General features: G+C 50.4%; 1 protein-coding gene across 1 annotated transcript; it reads right to left on the bottom strand.

The window, feature by feature from the left end:
- Nucleotides 1–107: 107 nt before the first annotated feature.
- Nucleotides 108–14,898, bottom strand: LOC101067287 (dynamin-3-like). Its single transcript, XM_003975840.3, has 21 exons — nucleotides 14,583–14,898; nucleotides 13,832–14,198; nucleotides 12,644–12,717; nucleotides 12,291–12,440; nucleotides 11,506–11,709; nucleotides 10,978–11,076; nucleotides 10,741–10,901; nucleotides 10,490–10,632; nucleotides 10,239–10,374; nucleotides 9,710–9,777; nucleotides 9,127–9,265; nucleotides 8,923–9,009; nucleotides 8,488–8,558; nucleotides 8,276–8,330; nucleotides 6,889–7,002; nucleotides 3,521–3,630; nucleotides 2,720–2,834; nucleotides 2,396–2,560; nucleotides 2,084–2,313; nucleotides 1,826–1,999; nucleotides 108–1,714 (listed from the first exon to the last, which is right to left on the bottom strand). The coding sequence occupies exons 2-21, from the start codon at nucleotides 13,990–13,992 to the stop codon at nucleotides 1,672–1,674; spliced, it is 2,499 nt and encodes an 832-aa protein (XP_003975889.1). The 5' UTR covers nucleotides 13,993–14,198; nucleotides 14,583–14,898; the 3' UTR covers nucleotides 108–1,671.
- Between the last annotated feature and the right edge of the window lie 1,990 nt (nucleotides 14,899–16,888).

Raw genomic sequence — 16,888 nt, 5'->3', positions numbered from 1 at the left:
TTCAGAATATGCAGAAAGAAAAAATGTTTTGCCGCTCCATTGAGAAATCTGCAAACCAGGCTGCGTCAATGATCGACAATAATAATAATTTTAAAAAGAGGCCAGACAATTAAAGGAGGAAATTTATTCAGGAGCAATACAGACACAGAAAATAACAAACTGATGCAATTTCCCAGCTTAACATGATGCTCTCTGCTAAATAATGCCATCTCACTACAACAGGAACATCACGGGAACCATTTTGTTCTCGGTCTTCAGCCGCTTCTTTTTTTTTCTTTCAACTTTCTGATTCTCTTTCAACATTTAGCTTTGGCAATATAGAATTCATGCCAATAAGGCAGTCTAAATTAGAGAAGAGAGCATTTAGTGAATAGAGACACAAAGAACAGTTAAAGAGCTAGGATCCTTGATGATTTCTATAGTCCACAGGTACAGTATCTCCTTAGTCATTACCTATATACATCAGAACACAGGTTAGGCCCATATACACAATAACAAACTGACAGAAGCACTTGAACATTGATGACAGCACCTTAAGCTCTGACACAGATGCTGACTGACGCCTCCAGGCTGACTGAGGAGAGGAGGAGGAGGTGAGAGGAGCAGAAGAAGAGAGGCAGAGGGCCCGTTTGGGATGTGCATGGAGTTGCATGTTTCAAACCTGAGAAAAAGGCTAAATGGAAACATGTAAATGCATGTTCTCCTTCGTAAACGAGGGAACCGCTGCGTCCGTTTTCAGCCGAGCCGCAAGGTTCCCTGTCAGCAGTCAGCGGCTGGCTCAGAGCTTGAGGCTGCAAGGGTCACGACTGGACCATTTATACAGCACAGGTGGACACCTATGACCAGGTTAAATGCGGTATTGAGGCGGCTTCCAGAAGACGCTCCTCGGCCTTGCTATGTGTGTACAGTACGGCTGCTACCACAACACAGGAACAACTCACAACAGTCCAACATTAACCGATGGTGGTTCTGTGATTCTGTGACAGCTCGGACCGTGAAAACAAACACAACCGAAAACAGCAACAAACGTGCAGACGGACAGCACATGCACGCGTGGTCTCTCTCACACACACGAGGAACCACAGCCCAACACACACACACACGCACGCGCACACACTAGAGTTCAACTTCTGTTCCTATAAGAGAACACCAAGCTGATCATTAACACTTAATGGGGTATTTTACAATAAATTAATAGTACAATACTAAATTAAACTCGGCCTACATATAGGCAATTAGTCCCACCCCCATACACATACATATACGCACACGCACTGTACATTCACACACTCCCATGCGATAAAAGCAGCTCATGTGCCATGCTGCATTTTGGAATGAGTAGGTCAATACGACTGAGTGTATTTTCAGGTAGGAGCAGCAGATGTGGGTGACCGAGGGGTTATTGCGGTGCGGGTTCCAGGGACAGATGCCGGGTAGTGGATCTGCTAAAGCAAACCTGGACCACGGGCGAGCAACGAGCGCACGTACACATACACCACAAGACAATACTGTACATGGATATAGGAGCATCGTCACCTGGCAGGAAAGGGAGGGTCAGTGGGGGAGGAGGAGGTGATGGGGCTGCAATGAGGAAAGACCAGGACAGGACAGCCATGGCTAAGAGAGGAGGGCTGGAGAGGGTGAGGATATGAGGAGCTCCTTGATAGATCCTTATGGTGGGACCTGTCGTGTGGGAGATGGCGGGGGTCGCCGGCTTGGGATGGAGAGTAAATAAAAGCGTGAGAGAGAGAGGAGAACGACAAAAGGATACGTTAACTCGCCATTTTATGCAGATGATTGTGACATTTAAGTGGGATGTTTTTACCTAGGGATGCTAGGAGGGGCCCTGTTGGGACGGCTGGGAGCCTGAGGGCTGTCAGCAGTGTTGTTGAAGGGCCCCAGGGGTCCTGGGCGGTTTGGTGGCGGCGGGGCCCCTCGGGGAGCTGGGCGCTGGCCTGAGGACATCCTCCTCGGGGCCGTGGGGCTGGGTGGGGGAGACCTGGGAAGAGGCAGTGATGTCAGTGCTGACTGTGAGAGGATTTACAGATGATATGAAGGATTGAAGTGATTGCAGCACATTTACCTGCGACCGCTGCCTCCTACCCACGAGGTGTCCACAGGCGGAGGTACGGGAACGGTGACGGTGGTGGTGGAGATGTCACCGATGATAGCCAGCGCCTCCTTTAGGGCCTGATGGGTCCTCAGCACCTCGTCCCTCCTCTGGGCCTGCTCCTGGGACTCGTCCATCAAGGAATTCTGGTCACCTGCAGAGTACAGCTGGGCCAAGAGCTCCGCGTTGATGAACTCCTTCACCTGGTGGCCAAAAGAGGAAATGCGGGCTAATGAACGTGTTTGAACAGCTGCAATAATGAACATCGGCGTCATGGTTGTTTACATTGTTGATCATGAGATGCATGATGGTCTTGGGCATTAAGTCCCGGATGCACTTGTTGACAATAGCCATGTAGGAGTCCACCAGGTTGCGGATTGTCTCCACTTTGCGCTCCAGTTGAGGGTCCATGGAGAAGTTATCCGCAGTGGTGGTGCTCTCGCTCTCAACCTGCAGACGCGGGTGCATAACAGTTACCAAAAAGAACTTCACGCTGCCCGACAACATACAGGTTCTGATTTTAAAACTGTTTTGTCTAAAGATGTGGACCCAGATGGTGTAATTTCCAGTGACACACCGAATGTACACAGAACAAATGAGTTTACTAACTGTGACGGTCTTCTCGGGATAGACCCCGGCACGAAGGAGAGATGACTTCCAGCTGTCTACATCATCCTGAGAGTCACAGGCCAGCTCCAGGGTGCGATTATCCTTGTACACGTTCCTGAAGATCACAGAGGACAACAGACATTCGTAGAAACCCACCGACCTCCACGCAAACAAATCAGTGCGGTGGAGGTGAGGTTTTAATCAAATACACGTTTGGGGCTTGATGTTACCAGGCAGGAATGTTTTAAAATGCACACACACACACACACACACACACACACACACACACACGCACACACACACACACACACACACACACACGCACACACACACACACACACACACACACACACACACACACACACACACTCAAAACGATGACATCTGGAAGTATTGACAGGATTAGGTTATGTGCTTCCTTCCATGTGGGAAATTTTGTTGTTTAACTTTGTCCGTGTGTGTGTGTGTGTATGTGTGTGTGTGTGTGTGTGTGTGTGTTGAGTCAAGCCATCTTTCAAGTGGATGAAGAAACTGAATTACCATAAAAGTTTTTTACAGGACATTCTTCACCAATGACTAAAGGGGATGATTTGAAGAAAAAAAAAAAACATTTAACACTGATTCAAATAAAATGTAAACTTCAGTTTGTCCCGGTCCTCCATCAACGACACGTTCGGTGGTTTTTGCCCAGTACACAAAGGGTATTTACAAAAAAAAGAGTGTGAGTTTCTACGTCCCATCTTTTCCTCCCTGCGCCAACATATATTTTGTCCGATTCTTTTTTAAAAACTTCCGACCAACCTGGATTCTGTGTTAAAAATGCAGAATATGTGCTTGCTGGACATGAAGCTCTTTTCCACATCGCGGACCTTCAGGTTGTCCAGGGGGAGCATGTACTTCTTCTCCTTCTCCTGTGAGCGAGGGAAACAGAATGTCTGAATTAGGAGCGCCGCTGTGACTCACTCCTTTCGCCCTGTTTGTAATTTTCTCCTTTACAAGGACGCCGGACAGTCGCGCACGGCGCGGGCGCGCGAGCGAAAGGTGAAATGGAGTTTTGCAACCTTTTTTTTTTTTTCTAAAGGAGAGTATGTGGCGAGCAAAAGAGAAAAAGGGTGACACTGACAGGAGGGAGGAAGAATGGGGGAGACGTGAGAGTGGGAGGCGGGTGGGGGGGGGATGGTGCAGAGGGGGGGGGGGGGGGACACATGTGGAAGACATTACAGTGTGGGTCAAGGCACAGTCGTTGTTCATGGTGCGTTTTGTTAGGGGGAGCCGCTGTAGCTAAAGGCTGAGTAAACCCTCCGGCTGTGGTAAAGATGGAGGATCCGTCCGCCGCCGCTCCAAAAACAACGCTCATCCTCGGAGGCAGAAGCAGCGGCGGCGCCCTCAAAGCGGCCCTGATAACGCCGCCTGTCATTTCACACTCCATCCTGGCCTGCATCTCTCCCAACTATCCGTCTTTTCTCTTTTATCCCTCCCCCTCTATATTTTCTCAATATTTTTTCTTTCCATTCCAGAGGGGCCCACTTCCTGCCTGATTTTTTTTTTTTTTTGGAAAGGAGGGAGAGAGAGAGAGATTAAATGACAGCCTGGCGTTAAAACTCAACATCTGGTAGTGCTTAGCAGCACACAGCGAAGCGGGGAAGGAGGGAGACGTTAAAGAGACGGCGGGCAGAAGAGGAGGAAGGAGAAGCCACGCAAAAGTGGATTTGCGAAAGATTTGCAGGAGGAAGCCCTCGTCTGAAGGCCCCCGTGAGTGGTGGCGAATGGCCACAGGTAAGGATTGGTGAGTTTAGGGCGACTGTGAAAACTCTGCAAACTCTGCTGTGTTGTAATTCCCAAGGGGTCACCACAGCCCAAATATGGTCACGCGTGTCCCCTCCCTCTTCCTCTCCTTCCCTCACTCCCTCTGTCTCTCTCTTTCCCTCTTTTTTCGTAATATTCCCCTCCCTGGACGCGCAGCCAGTCCGTCCCGGTCATCTGAGCGAATATGCCACGTCAAGGCTGGATACTCTTCGTGGCCGGCGCCGACCGAGATGGACCTCGCGGGGACCCGGGGGCCCAGCCGCCGACCACAACAAATAAACACGGCGAGAGACGAGGCGCGCAGAGAGCAGCGCAGAAGGATGAAGAGCCGTTTTTTGGGGCGATTTTTCAGTAGAAGGGATCCTGGCGACCAAAATGGAGAGGGGGCGAAGGGAGGGCAGAGCGAGGAGCATCTGGAATGGCAGAAAGCAGCACACAAGGCCTGGCTCTTCAACCCTGCTCCGTCCACCCAGTGTTCAGACTACCTGTTCATTGTCATACTGGTGTACAGTAGTCTGCACATTGGTTAGACTGGGCACGGACCCTCATCTGTCCGTCTCTTTCTGTACCGCTCTTTCTCTGTCGCCGTCCTGGCATTTCAGGTCTCTGAAAATGTGCAGCTGTTCCTTCCTCCTCACTGTTTGCTCTTTTTTTTTTTTTTTTTTTTTTAATCGGTACGAGTTCTCATTTCGCCTGCGTTTGTCTCGAGGACGCTCTAACACCCACCGCTCCTTTCCCTCTCTTCGTCGGAATAAACACACGTCACCGGTTTTCAATTAACGCTAACTGTTGATTTGACAACTTGCTTCACCCGCCCACACACACCAGAAAAGAAAAAAAAAAATCTCCAGAGAATCTAAATTTTTCAGCCAGAGTGAGGAAAGCCGCCCGGGGCCAGTAGACAAAGGTGAAGTGGTGTAATTTATGGCATGAATGAGGCTGCTAGCCTGGTACTCTGATGAAGATGTGGACCTCTGGAGGGGGGTGGAGCGAGTGTGGCTGCAAAGCATCTAACACAGACCAATCAATCAAGCCGAGTTCGAAAATCCAGCCAGACACCACCAGTGAAGTTATTTCAGTGGGTGGCCATAATGGAAGGCTGGAAGCAGAGGGCACCGGGACGACTGCACAAACATCTCTCCCGTGCAGAAGGGCTTCACTTTTCCTCTTTGTGTCACATTTTCAGCTAAAAACTTTGCACCCTTTTTTTTTTTTTCCTTCACCATTTCCCTGCATGTGAGGGATCAAACCCCGACTCTGTCCCAAAAGGGCAGCTGGCTGCTGAGGGGAAGGCCAAGGCGCTGACATGGGCGTGGGGTGTTGATTTTTAATAGAGGGGTTTTTCTCTGCCAAAACATCGGAGGTTGATGTTTGGATTAAAAACTTGTGATTTTCCTGCCAGGAATGCGAGGAGTTCCAAAGTAACTGCCAACCGCACCAAGAGAGGGAGGAGGGTGTGTGAACGTGCGTCTGTGCGCACACACACACACACACACACACACACACACACACACACACACACACACACACACACACGTGTGGAAGATAGTTCACAGAGTGTAAAACAGAAATATACAAGGCGAAACCTCAAAGTCTATAATTTCCGATATTACCACAGTAGAGTATCAAATGGCGAGCCAATGCCTGCAGGCCCGGGTGGCGTCTGAGTGTGGCGTGTATTTTGGGTGTCTGAGAGTGAACATTTGGTCAAGATTGGGGCTGTTCCAAATTTGCAGAGACAAATGCCTATACTCCCAGTGGAAAGAGGTGGGGAGAGAAGAAAGAGGGGGGGATGAGAGAAACTTGGAGACAAAGGAAAACGCAAGGACGCAACCACAGTATGTAGCTCTTTCTGACGCGGCGCTAACGCCTGTGAATAATAAAGTTGGGTTTTTTTTTCTTTAAAAAAACGCCGTTATCGCTTCAACTTCGACTCTGTGGGGCTGCAGAGATGCCGAAGCGACGCCGGCGCGGCAGCGGCTGGCTGGAGGAGTTGCAGTGTGTCTGCCTATCTCCACTTGCTGTGCAGAATATCCTCCAACCTGTACAGCAGGCACAGACAGGCAGATAGACATCAGCCCATCGAGAACGCCAGCAGGACCGGCCAAATGCTGCGCCGGGGGGGGGGGGGGGGGGTAGTGTCGCTTTGCTCTGCGGGTCTGTGTATTTCTGGTGTGTTGTGATATGAACTAAAGTCAATAAAAGGTTGGATGAAAGAAAAAGAGGTCTGATGTGTCATTTCAAAAGAGGGACGCTTCTTCTGTTTGATGGGCCCATCCAGCGAGCACAACAGTCGGGTTTGGGTGGAGGTTTAAGCCGTTCTCCACTAAAACACACGCAGAACTACAGAGAATTCAACCCACCTCGTCATCCTTGAACCAGGACAGGCTCTCAGCAGTCAGCACGAACCAGTACTCCTTGGCTCCTCCCTTCATGATGCTGATGTTGTTGATGGTCAGCCAGCCTTTGCGAATGACCTGAGCGAGGGTCAGATGGTTAGAAGCTGCGCGCACACGCGAGGCAAAGGCGCGAGAGTAAAATGAAGCTCCGAAGGCGAGAAGCTTGTAAGTGAAAGCGCGGTGAAGTCAGGCGACGCGGTGACCTGACTCGGACGACCGGCGCGTGGCGGCGTGTGGGTGCGTTGTCATGCCAAGAGGAAGAGGCCCGTGTTAGCTTGTTAAGTGACAACTGTGTTACGTGCTTCAATCGCATTAGGGAAAGGCATGTGTGTGTGCTGGAGTTAGTTGTATTGAGCCCACAAGTGCCCGTGGGTGCAGTGCCAAGTGATTAATGGGTTAGATTACTGTCAACCTTGCACCGCCTAAGACTCACTAAGGAGGTTACCCCGAATCATTGTGAAACCTTTCTCCTGCTGTTTTCTGGCAGGATTTTGAAAATACTTGATTCATCTTAGAGTTTCAAACAGGAAACAGCAGCTAAACTGGCAACCCCTTGTAGTCTGTGGACCTCGGTGGGTGGAGGGGGTGTTAGAGAGTAGAGAATCAGGTAGGAAAGTCTTACAATCAGGCCTGAGGCGGGAGGAGAAGAGGCCTGCAACAGGAAGGAACGCGGGGCATTTAGAAACAAAAGGGCAACTTCTCCCGGAGCAACTCTTAAAAAGACGCCCTCGCCCTGATTGAGCTGTCAAACGAGACAGCGACAGGTTCTGAAGCAGAAGAGCGCCCCGCGATGGGCGGAGGTGTTACTGCAGGCACACGTGACATTTGCAAATCAAAACCCGCAATGAGCCATACTCACCAACACACACGCACACGAGTGCGGCTGAGAATCTCGCTAAGGGATGGGGATGAAATGCAAAGTGGCACCTTGATGACACAGGGAGGGGTTCAAACAAAAGGAAACGTCTCAACAAAGATGATGGTGGCATCAAAAAACAGAACCCAAAGTGTGTTTTTTGGGGGTTTTCTTGACCGAATTATACTCATGAAACCCAGAGCAAATGAGCAAACAAAAGCATTGTACCAGTGCCTGAATTAGCATGCACGCTAATATGAACGCAATAACAACACAACACTACAGTGGGCGTGACCAAAAAACATGTGCAACAGATTGGCTGAAGTCAAAGTGCGATGCGTTCATTTCAGTGGTCGGCTCTCTTTTTAAAAACATATATATCTACGGCGGCCGTCATGTTTCTGGGTGGGGGTCGCCATCCCCCCCCCCCCCCCCCCCCCGGCTTCATGTTTATGCTGTGAATGTAAGACGGAACAGGAAGTGACAAATGCTCACCTGATTTCCTGCTGAACTCTGGCTCTTATTGGTCTGACTGCTTCTCTGCTGTGCGCTATTGTGCAATAAGAAGGGGGGGTTGGGGGTGGGGGTGGCAGTGGAGAAGAGCATGACAGGGTTATGGGTTGTCCAAACATTTACTTTCTGCAAAGCCTGGCGTCCTTAATCATGAATAATTCATCAGAGCAGAGACAAGTTAATAGAGTGTTTACTTGGCGAAGCCAATGAAGTCTTCGTGGTTGGTGTTGATGTAAGAAAGCTGGATGTCTATCAGCAGCAGAACCTGCAAGACGGAACGTTTAAAGGGAAGCAATTGTGGTTATTCACCAGCTGAGACAGAGTAATCAGGGTTCGTTTAGGACAGAGTCATTAGTTCTTCTTGGCTGGGGCTCTGTTAGCATGGCGCTAAGAGGACGAGCTATCATTTCTGTTGTTTTTCTCTAACATTTGTGGTTTAATTCATTGCTATATGTTCAATTTGTGTTTGTCTGTTTATGTTAGCTGTGTAAATAATATATACAGCTGCTGCTTTATTTTGAAGCTTTGTGTTGCTTTAATTTCAATCCCTCCCGCCTTAGCTTCTTTTTCCTATCGTATTCCCATCATTTGTTATTTGGGAAACGCTTTCCACGCTTCCCAAAGCGTACCTGGTCCTTGGCTCGATTCTCCCTGTCCCTGATGTGCGAGGTCACGATCCTCTCGGTCTCCTCACGCAGCCTGGGGAAGCATTCCAGCTGAAAACGCATCGCAGATCTTTGTGAGAAGAACAAACCCAGGCCTTTCTTTTCCCTTATCTCCCACCGAAGCTCCGGTTTCTTCGGAAAGCTCAGCGTAAACAGCGTTTGGCTAACCTTGTTGGAGCACTGGCGCACAGTGTTGATGAGCTCCTGGATGACCATGTCCACGCTCTTGACGCAGGGCTCCTTCAGCTTTATGACCTGCTTCTTCACAATGGCTTCGAAGGCCATGTCTGGGGTGAAGAGTCCGGTCCTGGCAGCAGGCAGGAAACAGGTAAACAGCAAGTTGGGTTTTAAAAGAATTCCTTTTCTTTGGGAGATGAATTATGTTTTATGTTATGGTGGCCTGACCGCAGCCAGGTCAATATAGCAACGCGCAGAGGCCTCATGCTCCTCCCTGCTCCATAAATCTCAACATCACGTCACTATTTTATTGCAGACCTAAATCAAATCTGTATTTTTGTCTCCTTTTGATGATTCGCCCGTCTTTAAAAAGGATTCTGGGGCATAAACAAACGGCACCAAAAGGGCTTTAATGGATGCCGGATGGAAAACTAAGAGGAGGAGAGCTGGAGCGGTGTCCTCCCGAAGGTGAGCAGAGGATCGGAAGGTCAAAAGGTCAAGCTGAAGAATTTTTAAGAAGCGGTTCCCTCATGATCTCCTTCTGTCGTGTGCGTCAGTGTCGGCATCTTTCTACCTGATTCCGTGGATGTTCTTGATGGCGTAGCTGATCTCGCGGCGCATCTCCTTCTCGTCACACTCCATCTGAGCACAACGGAGAGGAGACGCCGTTGAGAAACTGCCAAAGGCGACGCCGCAGGAGGAGAACGGCCAAGAACTTAAAGAGCCGTTTTCCCACAGCCAGCGAGTGTGAGCGCACGCAGATAATAGAGGAGATGGTGCATGAAGCTACTCTAGAGCGCATCAGAGGAGCTGAGAAAACAAGAACTGGCTGATAACAAAGGGGGAATTCCATTTATAGCGAGGATAAAAGACAGAAAATAACTGTGATTATGGGAATAGTTTACAGATATTGTCATTAGTATTCTCTGTGTTGCATCAAATATAAGAGATCTACGTGAAAAAGGGGACATATTTATATATATTTGTCTTCAAAGGACTGATTTCATGGTCCTGGTGATGAGCAGAATACAGCATAATTAGAGTAAAGAACATGACACCAATCTGAAAGGGGCGAAAAGACGACTGTAGATCCAGTAGATCACCTTGACCAGTTCAAAGGGGAAACGCTCGTGAAAGATGCGGTTGATCTTGGCTCCCCCGGACAACTCCACCGTGTCCACCTGGTCTCCGGAGCCCTCGATCCGCTTCTCAAAGTCTACAGAGAACTGCTGCACCATCCTTAAACAAAGAGAGAAGAGGTCAGCGGTGGCATCTGAGCTGGGGGGGTGAGGGGGGTGGGGGGTGGGGGGATCTCTGCTGTGGACGAAAACCATGAGAAAATGCGCAGACTGACTGCAGCAGCTGCTTGGTTTTGCGGGACGGGTCATCGGGTCGGTATCCCCGGTATTCCTCTGCCTCCTTGTCCAGAGCCAACAGCTGGGACTGCAGCTTGCTGCGGAACCCGGGCAGGGTGTCCCGGATGTGGTTGGTCAGTTGCTATGGGAGGAAAACGCCAGTTAAAGATTGAAATAAGCAAGGGCGCTGGCACCTCCCCCCCTCCCACCAGCCCAGGCCCCCTCCTGAACCAGAATTGTCCAAGGTCACCTCATTGAGCACTTTCTGGAGCCGCGGCGTGCCCATTTTCTCGGCCAGGTGGCGGTACGACGGGTGGGACAGGAAGAACTTCCTCTCGGCCTCCAGAGCAGCTTTGATGTCCTTCTTACCATCGATGTCCTTCTGGCTGCGATTCACCACCCCGATGTAACCTGAGCAAAATTTCACCAAAATCAGCGGCGAGGAAGAGAAATGGAAGAGTGAACCGAGGAAATAGAGCCATCCCACCTCTTCGCAGGGGCAGCAGCTTGTTCTCCAGAACATCTCGGGCGTCTGTGCCCTCATCCATCAGGTCCAGTTTGGTAATCACTCCGATAGTCCTCATACCTAGAAAAGAGGGGAAATTATCACATTATTTTAAATACAGTCAATTGAAACAGAAGGCTGTGGACCAGTATAAAGAGGGTGTGATACTGGAGGTGTTTGAAGCATGTTATGGTCCCTTCTCTGGAAGTTCTGCAGGGGGTCTTTATCTCCGATGATTAATCCCTGCTGGGATATCATGTTGCCAAAAATGTCGCAGGACAAGGTCAGAAGCTGAGCAGCATCCTCGCGGCTAGGCTAGGATGACTTGTTCAGGTCTGCTCAGTCCGCCCCCAGTATTTAGATCTGATATTTCCCTCAGAAATGGCCAAAACTGCAAATTACCCAGGTATTGACCAGTGTTTTAGCATTAATGGTCACATTTGGTCACATGCAGGACTGCTAGAAACGTTAGCTTGGTGTAGATGTGGACACCAGCTGGTCTTTTCTTACCCTGCGGGTCCACGTCCTTGGCCAGTTTGAGAGCGTCCGAATTGGCCAGGTCAGTGTTGGCGGGAGTGACGGCCAGGATCAGACAGCTCTCCCTGGTGATGAACTGCATGATCATGTCTCTGATCTGCTGCTCGATGTCTGCGGGCTGGTCCCCCACCGGCACCTTGGTGATACCCGGCAGGTCAATGAGAGTCAAGTTGAGCACTGCAACAGTGGACGGAGCTCGATGTCAGAGGGGACGACCGGACCGACGCCCTGGCTGAGGCGTCCATTGGCAGATTTTACTCTGATCGCTTGTTTTTCTGCAGACTTGGGCCCCCTTTGGTACTCTCAAGGGAGAGAAAACTCTAAAATTAGAACCTCTTGACTCCACGTTAGCCAAAAAAAAAATCTATTATAAATGACCATGGAGTGATTAGCGTTATCATAAACACCCTTTCAGGTTTAAATAACTGTTCATTTTACAAGTCAAATGTAAAAAAAACGTTTTTATGTTTTAAAATACTAGAATCCCCCCCAAAAAACCCCAGTAGCGTTAGCTCTCATAATTCTCTCAGTACCTAGCCATCAGTGGGCTGTAATCCTTCAGATGGTGTCTTTAAAATCCAAATAAACTAGTACACGTTCTGCCAAACAATTCACAGTTCCGGTTCCAGCCGCCTTCAACCGGAAAAGAACCACAGATGGTGGAAAAAACTGGGCTTCTTTTAAATTTGAGTAACACGGAGGAGGTGGGTTACTTTAAGGGAAAACACCGCGGCCGTTGTCGACTGGCGAGAACTGACCGTGGGGGGAGAACACCCGGAGGTTGATGGGGACGGGAGATATGCCCTTGTTGGCGCCGGTGGCGCGGTCCGTCTCCGCCTCGATCTCTTGGCGCACCTCGTCGAAGTCCGTGAATTTCTTCCCTTTGCAGTGGAGGAATTCGGCCCATTCTGTGCAGAAAAAACGGAAAGGCGGGATTAGCGACGGCTAACAAAGCATTTCAAATTTGGAGGGGGTGATGATGATGATGGTGATGATGGTGATGGTGATGGTGATGATGATGATGATGATGATGATGATGATGATGATGATGATGATGATGATGATGATGATGATGATGGTGATGTGTGGGCGTGCAAATGTCAGCATCCACCTGCAGCAGAGTTGATAAGCTGAAGAACCAGAGGCCTGCGGGTGACGATGCCAGACCCGCGGGGCAGAAAATCCCTTCAAAACAGACAAAGCACATCTGTTAAACCGTGCGCGCGCACGTGCCGTGCACGCTTTACAAACAGGGCGACGTTTCAGGGCAACTTCAGGGAAGACTTGAACAGATTCCAGCGGCGTGGACGACTCCTGAGGTTTAAATGTCACTCGAGGCCGTCAGCTGACAGGAGCCATTTTGAAACGGGCTCCTGAAGCCGCTGCTGCTCTGACTGATGTGGGATGATGTGTCCAGGTCAACAGCAGGACAGCATCCACTTCCCCACACACACACACACACACACACACACACACAGTCTGCTCAGAAGAACCTCATCAACATACATTGACCCGTGGAACTCCCTGAAGTGGGATGTCTTTTTTTTTTTAAAAAGACAGTCGGGCTCCTTGTCCACTCAGAGGCTGTGCTGGACAGATGGACCGTTACTTAGCAACGTGGGCATCAACGAGGCTGCAGCAGAACAAAATCTATGCATCCATCTGGAGCAGCACACATGTACGTGGAGGCTGCAAGAGAAGGAGGTCTGTCTCTTCCAGGCCGGCTGAGCACAAGACGATGGCTCGCGCTCGTGTTCCGCAGCGTTTCCACGTCCCAGTCGTACTGCCGGAGGGAATTATGAGAGACGAAGGGACGGGAATGTCCTGCTCTCGTCTTCGGGACTGTGACGCGATCCCGATGAACATCACAGGCTGTTAATGGTCTCAATGACAGACTGACCTTTACTACTCCTGTTAAATCAGTATTTAATGTGTAGCAGCCGTAACGAGACAGAGATTCCTGTAAATTCATTAGCGGCATCTCTTAATTTCGCTTTATTAGCGTCTGAAACAGGAGTGGGGGCCCTCACTGCCCTATTTCTGGTCCAAACGCCCCTGACTGAGCTGAAAAGTGGCGGGTGTTTCTGGGGCTGCTGGTGGTGCTGGGCCAGCGCTGGGGTCCCACCGGTGCTGCTCTGACCCACATAGCTCCTGTTCGGGGCCTAAACTTCTCATCGTGGGCAGCAACAGCGGCCGAGGTGGTTTGAACTCTGCACAGAGGTCGGCCCCGTAGGCCTCTTATGTCATCGCCAAGGTCGACGGGAGAGGGGATTATCCTATTTGTGGTGGTCACTTTTACCTGCCCACAAAGTTCTCCAGCACGGAGCTTTTCCCTGCGCTCTGGCCGCCGACCACCGCGATCTGCGGCAGGTCCAGGTTGCAGGCCTGGCCGATGGAACTGAAGGCATCCTGCAGCTTGTTGACCAGCGGGATTAGATCTTCCATGCCACGGTTTCCCATGGTGCCTTTAGTCAGAGGGACTTGGGATCAGCGAATGGAGAGAGAGATTGAGCGACGGAGAGAGAGAGAGAGAGAGAGAGAGAGAGAAAGAGGGAGGGTGGGAGGGTTGTGGCGCTGCTATATTAGTCCAGGATACCGCGGTGCTTGTTGGTGGAGTGAAGTCATCTAGCCGCGCATCGCCCGGAGCCAAGCGAGGGTCGGAGAGACTGCGGGAGCAAAAGGAGAGAGACGCAGGAAAGCGCGATGTGAACAGACAGGGACAGACAATTGCGCAGTTGCTCACCACAATCACCATCTCCCCCCCCCCCCCCCCCCCCCCCCCCCCCCCACCTCACAAACGCACATCCAACACAACCAGCCGCACGAAGCCTGGACCTTCAAGGACACTCAATGAATCACACAGAACAAACCTCTGCGCCCCAAACGCTCCAACCGCGGCGCCGAGCACGGTTAAACCAGGCTTCGCCCGCTGCGTGCGCGCACACACGCGCCCACTCGCACAATAATATTAAACAATCAAAAGGGGGGGGGAAAAAGCCCGCTGCAGGGTAACCCGAGTGTGCAGGACTGCGGTGCGGGCGACAGCCTACCCCCGTGTCAGGAAGCCCTCGGTGGCGTCAGAGCCCGACGGTCGCGGTCGCTGTCCGGTGCTGAAACGACCGCGCGGATCAGGCGGCAAAGACGAGCGGCGGGACCCGGGACGGTTACACAAGCATCACCTGCGCTCGCGCTCTCACTCGGATTCACGCGCGCTCGCCCGCGTGCATCGTCTCTCTTTCGTGGAAGGGCGAATGTCAGCGCGGCCTCATCCCGAACCCAAATTTACCATTGGCAGATTAATCATTTCTCGCCCTCTCCTTCGTTCCGCGGTGTGATTGCGGAGCTGCGCACCGCTCTGACACCGTATGGACGCGGCGGCCGACCAATGGCTGGTCGCGGTGCAGGACGGGGGGGTCGAAGGAACGCGGCGCCTCATTGGCTGCTGAGGTGCATGTTAGGTTTACCTGAGCCCGCCTCCTGTTTACATCTCGTGCCATCGCTGCCGTCGTGACTCATGCGGCACGGCTGCAGAGCCGAGGAGGAGATGGCTGCAGTGGGGCAGAAAGCAGCTGCCGCCGCCGCCGCTTGCGTCTTCTCCGGTTCCAGGCACGGTGCTGACACGTTATCGACACAACATCGCGGGTTTTGACATCCGGATGATTTGATTTGACCGCGCGGACAAGCGTGAGGTCTGTCGCAGCAGGCCCGGCTGCCGAACCTCCCCGTCTGGAAACGAAGGCAGCTCTAAATTTCTCCGCAAATAACAGACATTCGGGATAAAACAGTGTTGTGCTGACATCACTCCCTCTGCCCGTAGTTAAAATCTTAACGTCTGCCCTTTCCAGTTCTCCCCGGGCATGTTGCAGGGAGACCGGGGAACCGCTAGATGGCAGCAGCGAAACATCCACGCAGTTTTTCCCCCTTTACTTGAATCGAGACTCGACCTCACTAAAGATACTGTGATGATATTTGCCAGTGCAGTGAGGTGCCAGCAGCCCCGGCGACCCTGTCTGGAGTCCTCTGATGGAGGAAGGTGCGAGCTAGGGTGCATACCTTTCATGCCCTCCCAAGGATCTGCTTTCCTGAGGTATCCTGGGTCCTGGTTTTCAGTTTTAAGGACGGTGCGCTTTTGTGGAATGTGAAATGTCTTTATTAGGTCAGTTGTTAAAGTGGTTTAAAGGGGGAAACATTCTAAAGTCGCCCCTCGCCTGCACATCTCAGGGGGAAACATCTCAGCTTCCAGTTTTTAATGAAGACTGCCAGCAAGTATTCACGTCACAGGGTTGTTTGCTCTAGAACCGTTTAACGGCAGAAAGGCCCAGTAAAATCATTCACAGTTTCAGCAATTCTGTTAAAATTCCCAAAACTTCACCATATAGGCAAACAATTACTAAACATTTAATCAACAATAAAACAAAAATGCACTATACACCAAACTTATACTGTACCTGTTTTGCCATATATTGTTTTATACTTGCTAAACTACAACAAAGCAATTCCTTCATCAGTAAATGTGCATCTGTGAGAGGATATATGAGGAAAACACATAGAAAATACATGTTTTTGTGGTAATAACTATACAAAATTTTCTTCTGGTTCATATTCAAACTAAACTGTTCAGTAAAAAACTCAGAGAGTCTTGAATAGGCAGCATTTTATAATGATCACATATCTGCAATATATGCAAATGTTGTGTTTGTCAGGATAATTTGTGCGTGAGTGCATCTGTGCATGTGTGTGCACGTGCTGGAATGCCAGTGGAAAACAGGTTTTTCTTTTGGGGTCAAGGCAAGGACAGGGAGAGCTGCCATGTTGCTCTCTTTAGCCATCGGCCCAGAGGACTCAGTTACCCATGATTCATAGCAACCCTGGGTTTGGACAGTCAAGATGCCGCCCTTGCCAACCGAGTGACCTTCGCCCGTTCTGTCCAGAGGTGCCAGAACACGATGTGCTGTCAGAAGCTGCGTCATTATTTTCCCTTCTACAAAGTGGAACCTTCTTCGGACTATAAAAACGGATCTGGTCTTAAATCTAAACGCATGTGTGGAAAGAATTTAGTTGACTGTCACTCAGTTGGTACTAAAACGAGATGACCAGACCTGTGAGGAGGACGGCAGAGGAATAAACCACCTATTGTTGTTTCAAGAGGAAAACAGGTTTAGTGCTTTCGGTTGGGCCCGTTTTTATGGCATCACCGGTCCTGAGCAGACTCACATTTGCTCAGGTTTCCTTCTTTTTAGCATTTTATTTGGCTGGTTTGTCTTTCAGGGCCAGGGCCCCCCTGTTAAACTGTCATCAATAAGAATGCCTCCATTACGTAACGCACCTTTAAAGGGGGCAGACGTAACACACACGC

The sequence above is a fragment of the Takifugu rubripes genome, chromosome 22 (assembly GCF_901000725.2).
Source record: "Takifugu rubripes chromosome 22, fTakRub1.2, whole genome shotgun sequence".
Classification (NCBI taxonomy): domain Eukaryota; kingdom Metazoa; phylum Chordata; class Actinopteri; order Tetraodontiformes; family Tetraodontidae; genus Takifugu; species Takifugu rubripes.
This window is presented reverse-complemented; position numbering and strand designations above follow the sequence as displayed.